General features: G+C 41.4%; 1 protein-coding gene across 2 annotated transcripts in view; it reads left to right on the plus strand.

Moving 5' to 3' along the window:
• Positions 1-1,689: 1,689 nt before the first annotated feature.
• Shmt1 (serine hydroxymethyltransferase 1) overlaps positions 1,690-14,292 on the plus strand; it is a 29,398-nt gene continuing 16,795 nt past the window's right edge. The window contains exons 1-5 of one of the 2 annotated variants that reach the window (XM_076871199.1): positions 1,690-1,743; positions 7,360-7,474; positions 10,961-11,106; positions 13,271-13,386; positions 13,718-13,878. In XM_076871199.1, coding sequence (XP_076727314.1) covers positions 7,379-7,474; positions 10,961-11,106; positions 13,271-13,386; positions 13,718-13,878 — 519 coding nt within the window. In that variant the 5' untranslated portion in view covers positions 1,690-1,743; positions 7,360-7,378. Of the gene's footprint in view, positions 1,828-7,359; positions 7,475-10,960; positions 11,107-13,270; positions 13,387-13,717; positions 13,879-14,292 lie in introns of both variants that reach the window. The other variant, XM_076871198.1, reaches the window with a different exon arrangement.

Below are 14,292 nucleotides of genomic sequence, written 5' to 3' on the forward strand. Positions count from 1 at the left end.
AATGTTTTATAGCTGTATCAACTGGCATAAAATGTAACTCTCTTTATTTAGCCTATTAATGAGATCAATTGTATTGGATTACATCAATTGGTTTTCAAATATCGAATCAATCTTACATCAATAGAATTAATTCCATTTTGCCATGGCATACAGTTCTGTTTATATACTGATGCACTATTATTATTTTGTTGGGAGAATTCAATTGAAGGCCTCACACATGCTGAGCATGCCCTCTATAACTGAGCCACATCCCAGTCCCTTTTGATATGTTCAATATGCTAATATTCTGCTAAGAATATTTGGCTATAGGTTTCTTTTTATAATTTTGGTACTATCTTTATCTACTTTTGTTTTCAAGGTAATATGGGCCACATAAAAAGAGTATGAAAAATTCCAATTTTTCTTGACGAGATTATGTAGACAGTGATATGGAATACGTGTTAATTCTTCAAATGTTTATTTAAAATCTCCCTTAAAACCATCTGGACTTGGAGATTTCTCCTCCTGGAGTTTTCAAATTCTGGATTTAGTTTCTTTAATAATTTTGTCAAGAACTGACTATTTAATATTGAATGAGGTTGTGATAATTTGTGGGCTTTGGGGGAGAATTGAATCATTTCATGTTAGTTCTCAAAATACGTGTGTAGAGTTGCCCTTTGTTATTCTTTTCATATTTGCAGAATTTGTAGGGATATTTCCTATTTCATTCCTGATGTATGTAATCTGCCTTTTCTCTTATCTCCTCAATCCCCGGCTTTGTCAATCTTACCAAAAGTTTTCCAGTTTTGACTTTTCAGATAACCTGCTTTGGGGTATATTGGTATTCTTCTACTGTTCTTCTATTTTCAAGCTCATCGATTTCTGTTTTTACTTGTTTTATTATTTCCTTGTTTCTCCTTGTTCTCGGTTTACTGTTTTATTTTCCTAGTTTCTTAAAGTAGGAGCTTAAATTATTCATTTGACTTTCCCCCTTTTTTTTTGGGGGGGGGGGGTACCCGGGATTGAACTCAGGGGCACTCAACCACTGAGCCACATCCCCAGCCCTATTTTGTATTTTATTTAGAGACAGGGTCTCACTGAATTGCTTAGCGCCTAGCTTTTGCTGAGGCTGGCTTTGAACTTGAGATCCTCCTGCCTCAGTCTCCAGTACAGGCAAGTGTCACCGCGCCCAGCAAGCAATTATTCTTAACAAGATCGAATATTTATTGAGTCTTTGTAATCCTCTCAGTGTTTTAGCCTGTTAATCCTTCCAAAGCCCTGCCAAAAGCAGTGCCTGGTCTAGGACCCCACTCTTAAGTGTGTCGGTTGGAACCACGTTTGACCTGCTTAAATGAGCACTTCACTGACTGAAAAAGTTAAATATAAGTAACAAAATTCACCCATAACTCCTAAGCCCAAGTGCCCCCCCCTCCCGGGGGACTGTGGCAGGATCTTCGCTGTAAATCCCCGCTGCCTCCCCAGCAGCCGGCAACCGAAGCCTGAAGGTCCTCAGACTCCCCGCCCCGAAGTGAGCAGCTGCACCAAGAGGCTGCTTGCCAAGCCGGCGGAGCTGGCCCCGCCCATCGCTTCAGTGTAGCCAATAGCGTCGGGGAGGAGGGGGCGCTGGCTCTGATTTGGCGCCCCCTGGGGCGGGACCTGACGGGGGCGGGGCCTGACGGGGGCGGTGCACTCAGTCTCTGCGCGCCAAGTTCGGGTTGAAGGCGGACGCCGGGGGTCACGTGGCTGGCGCGCGGCTGAGCGCAGGTAGGTGGGTGTCCAGTTGTGGTGCGGTCGGCGGTGGCGGCGTGGGACTGAGGCGTAGCCATACACGTGCTGGGCTGCGTTCTGGTAGGTGGGCACCCTCGGGTCCTAGGTCCTCGGCGTCCCGGCGCTGTGCTACCCAATTTCCCGCCACGCGTTTCCCCAGCCTCTGGGAAACCGAAATAACCGGGAGAGCTGCAGGTTGGCATCTAGGCGAAGGGGTCCGAAGGCCGTCAGCCGGAGTTCTGGGTCCTGGGCACCTGGATGTAGCGCGGATGGTGGCCAGTAGCGTTACGAAGGCTTATTGTGGGCATAATTAACCGCCCAGTGCTGAGCGCTTTTCTTATAAGAGTACTGTCGGGGTTTTTTTCTTTAATATTTTATTTTTTAGTTATAGCTGGACACAATATCGTTATTTTAATTATTTATTTTTATGTGGTGCTGAGGATCGAACCCAGGGCCTCGCACGTGCTAGGCGGGTGCTCCACCGCTGAGCCACAACCCCAGCCCCAGTACTCTGGTTTTGAAGACAACTCCTTTCCTCGTCCTCACTGCAAGTCAGTGGTAGTAGCGTTTCCCCATTTTGCAGATGAGGAGGGTGAGTCTGGGGGAGAGGAGCTGGGCAAAATGGCAGAACCCAGAATCAAACCCAGATTGGTTTACAAAGCTGCGTTCCTCACTGCTGTCCACTTTGGGCGTGCTCCCAGATCCCTGTTGCCTGCAGTCTGCCACCCTCTGTTCTAGGAGACAGGCGTTGCACTGTAGGATTCTTGGCCCCGTGCCTGTACTTCGGGGTTCCGACAGTTAAGTGACCCTTGGTCGACTGAAGCTAGCACACTTGGAGACTTCAGTCAGGCAGTTTACTGGACCGGAAATACTAGTTATGGAATCAGATTTTGAATTTCTTACTTGAGGGGATTTGTAAGGACTTGTGGGTGATTGTGTTTTTATCTAGTGCAGTGCTCTGGGAAAAGACTTTGGAACTAAAGATAAGCCAGAGTTAAGGTTCTGACTTCTGATTATATGACCTTAGACAAGTTAGCTCTCTGACCCTTGGTGTTCTCTGGAAAGCAGAGAACACAAGATCTGTGTGTGACGCAGACAGAAGTTGTTTTTTGTTTCTTGGCTTTGTTTTGGTTTTTTGTTTGTTTTCCTGGGAAGAAATGAATCTAGGGCTTTATTCTGCAATATAGAGAAAACAACTTTGCATGCCTGCCCTAGAACCCTAGACATAAAATGTTATGACTCAGGAACAGGCCAGCAGTACCCCTTGTGGCCCCAATGTGGGGTTCTGAAGACAGATCAGAGCCTGGAAATTCTAAGCTTTCTTCCCTTAAACACACCCACATATCATTATTTAGAGAATTCGCCAATGAATTTGTCAGTGGCAAAAATTATACTAAAAATTTATCACTAAACTTTTAATTTTTTCCCCTCTTAGATTTCTTCGCTAAATATCTTCACTGTCCTGATGACTTCTGCTTCTTATTTTCTTGATGCACACTGTGTCCTTATCTTTCTTTAAATTTTCTGCACACCCCTTGTTACTCTCTGCTCAGATTCACTCTCCAGTCTAGTTGTTCAACAAGGAAGTTAGTTCCTTCAGCTAATCCCTGGCTGGATACTCTTGTGTGGCAACATTCCAGGTAAGATTCAGAGACGTAGGAAGACTGGTCTCTTTATAAGTGTCTTCACTTACTAGGTCTTTTTCCCTGGGGTTGTGAGGATCATGGCACACAATGAATGGCAGTGCAGCTGCCATGAGCCATATTAGACTGGGGTGCTCAGTCTAATGGTAATGGTAATTAAGAAGATCCTAAAATCCCCAGTTTTGGGGGGACAGGGGTTAACCCAGGATTGATCTGAGGGGTATTCAACCACTGAGCCACATCTCTAGCCCTATTTTGTATTTAGAGACAAGGTCTCACTGAGTTGCTTAGTGCCTTGCTTTTTTGCTGAGGCTGGCTTTGAAATCATGATCCTCCTGGCTCAACTTCCTGAGCTTTGGGTTTACAGGTGTGCGCCACCAGGCCCGGCTCCCAGGATTTTTTAATATCAATAATCACTGATGCTTTTTGAGTATTTACTCTGTGCCTGGCATTGTTCAGATTGCCTTTTGCCTGATGTTTCATTTAACTCATAAACAGCTTCTGAGCATCATTATCCTTGTGTTAGATGTGAAAATACTGAGACACAGGTATCAGTTACTGAGGGTGCTTATTAAGACATGGCAGAGTAGGATTTGAACCCAGAATCTGTGCCATTACTACGGCCTTTCTTGTAATGAGCTTCAGCAGACATCTCCTCATGTGTGGCCCTTCACTGCTGAATCCAGGTGTCCAACTTGTGACACATCCCCCTGGGTTTTACTAGTTGTTAGTTTAAGATTTCACAAATGGATTGGGCAGTAGCTTGAGACCAAAGTTTTTAGGAAATGGTTTGAGACCATTTAAGCTGAAAATACATTAAAAACCTGTTTTCCTGTTCTTGCTCTGGTCCTTAGGCCTTTGAATCTAATTTTCTGTGGACACTGCTTTGTTCCTCAGGCTTCGGTCACAGGACCCTGATTACTAACCTAAAAGTATGACATATTGAGCCTTAGCAAGTCCTACTTCTTCCTGTTTTAGGGCTTTACACTAAGCATTTTCTCTGCCTGTATTGCTCTTACCTCAAATCTCATATGCTTGGCTCCTTTCCACTGTTCTAATTTCAGCTCAGCACTTTCTATGGCACAGCAAGTCTTTGTTATCTTCTCGGTGTTTTAGTCTGTTAATACTTAGAGTTGTTCACACCCATTTGTTGTCCTCATAAGTATCATCACTATCTGTAACTATTTTGTGTATTTTTTGTTTTCTTCTTTATGATCTATTTCCCATCGAGCAGGGACTGTTTGATTAACTTCTGTATTCTTAGCACATAACTGTACATGGAACATAGGAGCAACGCAGTAAATATTTGTTAAATGAATTAATTCAATGTAGGCTGATAGCTGTGAAATAGAGTGTTCAGATATCAAAAGATTATTTAGAATTAAACATATGATCTAGCAATTCCATTTTGGGGTATATACCCTAAAGAACTACAAAACAAAGACTTGAACTGGTATTTGCACTCACAATAGCCAAAAAGTAAAAACAACCCACATGCCACACAAGAAATGAATGGATAAACAAAACATGGTAAATGCATACAGTGGAATATTATTTCAGCCTTGAAAAGGAAGGAAATTCTGATACATATATGGGCAAATCTTGAAGACGTTATACAAAGTGAAGTCAGCTGGACACAAAATCCCAGACGATTCCACTGCTGTGAGGTATACCTAGGATAATCAGATTTCATGGAGACTGAATGGTGGTTGTCAGGGGAGAGGAGGGAAAGGGTAGTTAAGGTTTAGTGGGTATAGTTTCAGCTTGGGCAAAGAAAGTTCTGGAGATGGGTGGTGGTATTATATTAACTATATAACAATGTGAATGTACTTAATGCCACCAACTCTGTACTTAAAAATGGTTAAAATGATAAATTTTACATTTTATTACCATAAAAAGTATGTTTTTCAGCCAACCCTCAGATCTTAGGTACAGATACTATGTTACCTAAATACAGTATTAACTAAAAATGAGTTTTCCACTCTACATCTTAAAAAGTATATAGTTTCAGGACCTGTCTCTTACTGTAATTAAGAATGCCCCAGGATAGTCCCCAAGAAAGGATAATAGATTGAGTTGGTGTAGTGTGTTCTTGGTTATCAAAAATACTCCTGTAGCTTTGGGATTTTGAATTGGTGAACATTCATGATGTGTGGAAAAGCATGATACTACAATCTCAATCACACAAAATGGGATGTTGTGGTACACAACCATAGAATTGTAAAGTTGTGCTATAGTTGTGTACAATGAATAAAAATGCATTCTGCTGTCACATATACCTAAATAAAATAAATTAATTTTTAAAAAAGCAAAAAAAAGTTGGGGGGATGTTGTGTATGTATGTATACAATAGAAGGGACATGTCCAACTAAGCTGCTTGTTGACTGGGTGACTTTGTTCTTGGTTGTATTTTTATTTTTTCTCTAATGCACATATTAACGTTAAAAAAATAAAAGCTATTAAAAAAATGCCCCAGGATATAAAGATTTGGCTGAAATGAGACTAAAAATCTTGAACCCCATTTGAATAAAAAATTCAGACCTTTTTCATATTTCAGAAAAAAATCTTATTTAGGACTCGAGGAGATAGTATAGGTCTAAAGGGATATGTACTAATACTAATACTGCTGGAAGGGTGGGAGTGGGTATTTAATCCTACATGGTAATAAGAACAAGCTAGAAAACTCCAGGTGGGAGGGTGATGAGAGCAGGAGCAGACTGCTAGAGTGTGGGGACACACTGCGGCTCTCACCCAGACTAGGAAGTAAGTGGTTCAGAATTACTATCTTAGATCAGAAAATAGATGGTGTGTGTGGGCAAAATGGCAACAAGTTGTGTTGAGTAGAATCTGAGAGTCTATGGGTGAAGGTCAATCCAACACAGTGTTTGCCCCAGGAGAACTGAATTGAATGCGTTTTCCCAAATGATTACAGGTCTGACCCTTCAGAGGGGAGGTTTCCAAATGCACTTTAGTTCTTTGGAGGTTAAGAAATATCCTGTGTTGCTGGCCACCTTTGAATCCTTTTTAACTTTGAATAGTTAATATTTAAAAGAAGTTTTGTTCTTTGGGATTCTAAGACCAGAAGGCCTAGGTTGGCTTTTTTTAAAAAAATATTTATTTTTCAGTTATAGGTGAACACAGTGTCTTTATTTTACTTTAAATAGTGCTGAGGATTGAACCCAGTGCCTCACGTGTGCTAGGCAAGCACTCTACCTCTTGAGCCACAACCCCAGCCCCACTAGTGAAATATTTTAAATCAACATTTGTTGTTTCATTTGTTTGATCATTTGGCAAATATTTTCTCTTTCTTTCTTCTTCTTCTTTTTTTTTTTTTTTTTTTTTTAATCTGTTTTAGGGATTGAACCGTTTTAGGGACTGAATCCATTTTAGGGCTTTGTATATGCTAAGCAAGCACTGGACCTCTGAGCTATATCCCCAACCCAAATATTCCTTCTTCGTGCATTGCTATTCTGGGCTGTGGGTGATTTAAAAAGAGAAACACTGAGTACTCACTTTGACTTGAAGGAACTTGGTTGTCAGGGGTGAACTGTACTATAATATGAATAGTGAGGCAGCCTTGCTGGTTCACTGTAGGTGAAGGCCTCCCAGGAAGAGGGTTTAGGTGGGGGAAGTTGGAGAAAGAAGGGTCTGATCCATAGTTTTAAAGAAACAGCAGGGCTGTTGTGGATTGTAGCTCAGCAGTAGAGCCCATGCCTAGCACATTAGAGGCACTGGATTAAATCCTCAGCATCACATAAAAATAAACATAAAATCAAGACATTGTGTCCAACTTACAAGAAAAAGGAACTGTGGTTTTGCAATAGATTGTGCTTGTGTGTACCAAGCAGTTCTGAGGGAAAGGCTAAAAAAGTATGTCAGCACTTTGGCAACTGGAGGGAACTTACAGATTGTGATGAGCTTTGCCTCAGTTTAATATTTAAGGTCACATACACTTTTCCTGTTTTTCTAGGCAACTTGGAACCAATATAATGGCAACTCCAGTCAATGGGACCCACTGGGATCCTGCTGTGTGGTCTTCCCATGATAAGATGCTGGTGCAGCCCCTCAAGGACAGTGACATTGAGGTGAGATTTGTGAGGTCTTCACCTTATTTTTACATCAGGTGTTTAAATCTCTAGTTCTTTTCCTCTCCCTATCCCTCTAACCACCATGATGGACAGATGGACAGATCTTTTTTTTTTTTTTTTCTTTTGTAGTTATAGGTGGACGCAATATCTTTTTTTTTTATTTTTATATGGTGCTGAGGATCGAACCCAGTACCTCACGCATGGTAGGCGAGCGCTCTACCTCTGAGTCGCAACCCCAGCCCAAACCACCATGATGGACAGATCTTATACATTCTAGGCCCAGCCCCTAAATCTTTGGTTCTAATCATGAATTAATTTTATTATGGACAGCCTTGCAAATATTGAAAGAGTATCAGATTGTGGGGCTGGAGTACAGTTCAGTGGTAGAGCGTTTGCTAGTGGTAGGGGTAAGGGAGTAGTTTGCTAGTGGTAGAGCATTTGTGCTAGGCCTTAGATTTGATCCCAGCACCACACATATGAAAAAGACTGCGAAATTGTGGGGCTGGGGAAGTGGATCAAGTGGTAACGTGCTCACCTGGCATGCGCGCAGCACTGGGTTCAATCCTCAGCACCACAGACAAATAAAGATGTTGTGTCTGCTGAAAACTAAAAAAAAAAAAAAAAGACTGTGAAATTGAAATTGAGTGGCTTGAGAAAGGTAAAAGTCCTTTGAGGCTAAATTTAGCTGTTTCTGCAAAGCGTAGAGCATCATGCTGGATCTTCTGGAGGAAGGTGGGGAGAGATTATAGAGATTGAACCTAATGTGTGCGTAATATATATATGTATATGTGTGTGTGTATATATATATATATATATATATTTTTTTTTTTTTAAGTTGTCAGTGGATCTTTTATTTATTTGTATGTGGTGCTCAGGATCGAACCCAGGGCTTTACACATGCCAGGCAAACGCTCTACAACTGAGCCACAACCCCAGCCCCTGAACCTTTCTTTACAGTGCAGAAAGAGCATATCTATTTAGATGTCCAGAAGCATCTTTTTTTTTATTTTTATAACAATGTTTGTTTGTTTGTTGTGGTACTGGGGGTTGGAGCTAGAACTTCTTCGTGTCCTACCTCTGAGTTATGTTCTCAACCTTTTGTTTTTTTATTTTTTAATTTTGAGATAGTGTTATCAAGGCTGGCTTCAAACCTGGAATCCTCCTGCCTTATTCTGTTATGTAGCTGGGATTACAAGTGTGCATCACTGTGCCCAGCCCCCAATTTAATTTTTTTTAAATTTATATATGACAGCAGAATATATAATTTTTATTACATATATAGAGCACAATTTTTCATATCTCTGGTGTACACAAAGTATATTCACACCAATTCGTGTCTTCATATCTGTACTTTGGATAATAATGATCATCACATCCACCCCCCCAACCCCCCACCCCTGCTTTCCTCTCCATTCCCTCTGCCCTGTCTAGAGTTTGTCTATTCCCCCGATGCTCCCTCGCCCTATCCCACTAGGAATCAGCTTCCTTATATCAAAGTAAACATTCGGCTTTTTTTTTGCGGGGGGGTGGGATTGGCTAACTTCACTTAGCAATATCTTCTCTAACTCCATCCATTTACCTGCAAATGCCATGATTTTATTCTCTTTTATTGCTGAGTAATATTCCATTGTGTATATATGCCACATTTTTTTTTTTATCCATTCATCTATTGAAGGGCATCTAGATTGGGCATCCAGATTTACTTTGAGTCCATCCCATTTATTGATTCTTGATTTTAATTCTTGCGCCATAGGAGTCTTATTAAGGAATTTGGGACCTAATCCCACATGATGGAGATTAGGGCCTACTTTTTCTTCTATTAGACGCAGGGTCCCTGGTTTTATTCGTAAGTTCTTGATCCATTTTGAGTTGAGTTTTGTGCATGGTGAGAGATAGGGGTTTAGTTTCATTTTGTTGCATATGGATTTCCAGTTTTCCCAGCACCATTTGTTGAAGAGGCTATCTTTTCTCCAATGCATGTTTTTGGCACCTTTGTCTAATACAAGTTAATTGTAATTTTGAGGGTTAGTCTCCATGTTCTCTATTCTGTACCATTGGTCTACCAGTCTGTTTTGGTTCCAAAATCATTCTGTTTTTGTTACTGTAGTATAGTTTAAGGTCTTGTATTGGGATGCCACCTGCTTCACTCTTCCTGCTAAGAATTGCTTTAGCTATTCTGGGTCTCTTATTTTCCCAGATGAATTTCATGATTGCTTTTTTCTATTTCTATGAGGAATGTCATTGGAATTTTGATCAGAATTGCATTAAATCTGTATAGGGCTTTTGGAAGTATGGTCATTTTGATAATATTAATTCTGCCTGTCCAAGAGCAAGGTAGATTTTTCCAACTTCTAAGGTCTTCTTTGATTTCTTTCTTTTTTTTTTTTTTTTTTTTTTAGAATTTTAATATTTATTTTTTAGTTATTGGTGGACACAACATCTTTGTTTTGTATGTGGTGCTGAGGATTGAACCCGGGCCGCACACATGCCAGGTGATTGCACTACCGCTTGAGCCACATCCCCAGCCCCTTGATTTCTTTCTTTAGGGTTCTATAATTGTCATTGTGTAGATCCTTCGCCTCTTGTTGTTTTTTTTTTTTTTTGAGGCTATTGACAATGGGGTAGTTTTCCTCATTTCCCTTTCTGAAGATTCGTCACTGATATACAGAAATGCCTTTGATTTCCCAAATCAAAGTTTGAAGTATGTTTTCTATTGAATCTATATCATTTTCCCACCATCATAAAGTGAAAAATATCTTAAATCTGTATTTGCAAACTTTCCCCTCCAAAAGAACCAATCAGCTATCACCCTAGTCCTCCCCAAACTTTCCAGCCGTAGGCAACCATTAATCTACTCTCTATCTCTCTGGATTTGCTGAAGCATCTTGTTGGTAAGGAAGAGGAGCAGGGAATGAACTTCAGGGAGGGAGAAACTTGGTGGAAAGCAGGGATAAAAATAACAGGATGATGTAGAATTAAAAATTAGGTGGGATGTGTAAAGATAATTTTCTTGACAGAGCTGTGGTGCAAACCTGTAAATCCCAGCAGCTTGAGAGGTTGAGGCAGGAGGATTACAAGTTCAAAGCCAGCCTCAGCAAAAACAAGGTGCTAAGCAATTCAGTTGAGACCCTGTCTCTAAATAAAATCAAAATAGGACTGGAGATCTGGCTCAGTGGTCAAGTGCCCTGAGTTCAATCCCTGATACCAAAAAGAAACCATAATTTTCTCCTAAATCATTTTGTTTTTCTTTATTCATTTTATTATTAATTCTTTCCCGGATGCTAAAGTCTTTAAGGAAGACATGTTCTTTCCCATAAGTGTTATGGGAGTTTTCATAATCTGCTTATTTGGGTTATAGTCGACTTCTGAGAGCAAATATGAATCTGTAATAGTGTCTTTTCTCTTTAGGAGATTACGGCTTTGATCAGAGCAAAATTTTAAACTAAATGTCCAACTGTCCGGCATCTGTTTTCTTTTCATAAGGTTTACAACATCATTAAGAAGGAAAGTAACCGGCAGAGATTCGGATTGGAGCTGATCGCCTCAGAGAATTTCGCCAGCCGAGCAGTTTTAGAGGCCCTGGGCTCTTGCTTAAATAACAAATACTCTGAGGGGTACCCAGGCCAGAGGTAAATGAGTGTCTTCCAAGTCCTATTTCTGACATAGTGATGTGAAGTGCTGAATGGGTGTAGAATCTAAACAACATGTAAACTTCAGAAAACAGGCTTCCCAGCTGGACGGAATGGCACACGCCTGTAATCCCAGCTACTCTTGAGGTCGAGGCGGGAGGATTACAATTCAGCCTCAGCAACTTAGTGAGGCCCTAAGGAACTCATACAGACCCTGGTTCTAAAAAAATATAAAAACGGGCTGGGGATGTGGTTCGGTGGTTAAGCACCCCTGGTACCAAAGAAAACGGGCTTTCCAATTGGGGAGTCTGTGCTTTTCCACTCCTGCCCTCCTGCATAGCTCTTGTATGATTTCTAGCCTGTGATACCACTGCTGTTCATGGAGCAGGTATATTCAGGATTACATTTAACAGTCTCTTTGGTAGCTTTCTAGAACAGCAGGCCAGGCTAATAAGGAATATCATCCAACCCTAACTGAGAAAAGATCAGTGTCCTTTGAGGGATGTCACAAAAAATGACTGTTACTCTTATCTGTATCAGAGTGGCTGAGAAGTGAAATGGAACTTGTAGTGCAGGCTGAGTGTCTCATCTGAAATGCTTAGGACCAAGAGTGCTTCAGATTTCAGAGTTTTTCAGATTTTGGAATATTTGCATAGACTATACTGGTTAAGTATTCTAAATGTTCCAAAATTTGAAACTTTTTGTGATGCTGGGTTGCAAGGCAGGTAGGTTCTATTGCATTCTAGGCTCTACCAATGAGTTATACACCCCACTCCCTTTGAAACTTTTTTTTTTTTAATGTTCCTTGTGATTTCTCCCATCCATGTTCAAAGTTAGAAAACTTAATGCATAAATTTTTAGGTTTGTGCTTAAGTACTTCAGTTTTGGAGGTGCTATTGTAAATTATTTGTATTTTTTTATTTTAAATCCTGATTATTCCTATGTTGCTGATATATGGGACATGAGTTGCCTTTTGTCTATTGGCCATCTACTTTACTTCTTCTATCTCCAACTTTCTTTGTCTGTTTTCTGTTTGTATAGCTGAATTGCTGCGACTGAGTATTTGTAAATAGAGTAATTTATTTTTATAGTTTTGGAGTCTAAGTAGTCCACGGTCTGGGAACTGCCTCTGGTGAGTGCCTTCTTTTTAGTGGGGACAGTGCAGAGTCCCAGAGCAGTGCTGTGTATCACATGGCGAGACCTTGGTATACAAGAAGCTTCAGATTTGGGAGCATTTGGGTTTCATATTTTTAGAGATGCTCAACCTGTATAAAATTTATTGTTATAAATGTTGGATTTACATGTGCAGTGATTACTTTTCTCAACTCTTGAACCAGTGTAAGCCATATATGTGTGTGTGTTCATACATACACATAGACATAGGTATGTGTGTATATGTGAAATATATATGTATATATTTTTTAATATTTATTTATTTGTTTATTTTGAGATAGGATCTTTCTATGTTACTGGACTTCAGTGAACTTCCTTTCTCAACCTCCCAAGTGCTAGGACTTTAGACAGTGCCACCATGTCCAGCTTCATTTGGGCGGGGGCGTTGTGGTACTGGAAATTGTACCCAGGAATATTCTACCACTGAGTTACAGCCCAAGCCCTTTATTTTTTATTTTGAGACAGACTCACTAAGTTGTCCAAATTGGACTGGAACTTGAGATTCTCCTGCTTCAGCCTCCTAAGTTGTTGGGATTACAGGCATGCATCACCTCACCTGGCCATCTGTTGTTTGTTTTTTACAGTCATTATCAAATGTACAAAGAAAGTACAGAATAAGACATGATCTTGGTGAATGTTAGCATTTGTATTCCAATGGACACACCAAAAGAAGGGTCATCCTTGGAGAATGAACTGTCATTCTATCCTGAGATGCCCCTGAAGTTCTCTATTGAAGTCTGAGGGTCAAATTGAAGGCTTTGTCTTTCTCCTACTGTGAATAACTACCTTTTGCCTTGAGCTTTGGTAGATTTACTGAGTAACAACTTATATATCTCATTGGATCCTCCTACAACCTTATAGGACAAGATGGGGCAACTGAGATTTGCTCACTTCTTTCCACTGTATTCTTCCCACTCCTGAGCTTTGGCCTCTGCTAGTAGCAAAGGTCAGGGCCCACAGTGGATGTGGGGCTCCTGCTTCTCTCCCACAGGTATTATGGCGGGACTGAGTTTATTGATGAACTGGAAACACTCTGTCAGAAACGGGCTCTGCAGGCCTATCATCTGGATCCACAGTGCTGGGGGGTCAACGTCCAGCCTTATTCAGGTGATGACCACATCCAGATTGTCCCATGCAGCCCCTCCAGGCCAGGTCCCCAGGCTGATGATTTCAAAAGGAGTCCTAAGTAAGAAATGAGCCAAAGAGACGGGTGTGTGCATCCTTCTCCACTGCCTTGGGCTCCCACCTCTGCACTCCCAGGAACTTTCCCTTCTCTTACTCCCAAGGAGACTGGTGCAGAGTTACCTCTTGGGGATTGGGGAGGTCATATCGGAGGCCAGGTGTGTTCTCAGCCTCTCCTGGATAATCATCTAGTAGCCAAGCTCCTGGGTGCCACTCAGGAAGAAATAATCATGCCTCTTCTGGCCTCCTGTTTCAGGCTCCCCTGCAAACTTTGCAGTGTACACGGCCCTGGTGGAGCCCCATGGGCGCATCATGGGTCTGGACCTGCCTGATGGGGGCCACCTGACCCATGGGTTTATGACAGACAAGAAGAAAATCTCTGCTACATCCATCTTCTTTGAATCTATGCCCTATAAGGTAAGAGATGATCTGTCTTTCCATTCCCTTTCATTGGAAAACCTCCAATATCTGACTATTCTTGTCAGTTTTAAGTAGTTTTGTTCCTGTGACACTTCAGGAAACCCTACCTTGTACCGTTTTCATTTCTCTGCCCTGGGGACTCCTTAGGCTCCCAGGACCTACTGGGGACAGCTGGGATAGATGGTTTTGTTTTCTTTGTTTGCCATCTTAAGCAAAGAAAACACAGAATTTGACGTGGAGGGAGGGAGGGGAATAGGCAACAGCTGAGGAGGGTTCAGATGCAGCCAGGTGGTGGCCACCCCAGAACTAGGGGAACAGCACCTAGAGTAACAGCTCCTAGCAACCAGGTCAGCAGCAGCTCTACTCTCACCAAGAAACAATCACGACTGGTTCCCCTGTGGGCCAGCAGCT

The sequence above is a fragment of the Callospermophilus lateralis genome, chromosome 11 (genome assembly GCF_048772815.1).
Source record: "Callospermophilus lateralis isolate mCalLat2 chromosome 11, mCalLat2.hap1, whole genome shotgun sequence".
NCBI lineage: Eukaryota > Metazoa > Chordata > Mammalia > Rodentia > Sciuridae > Callospermophilus > Callospermophilus lateralis.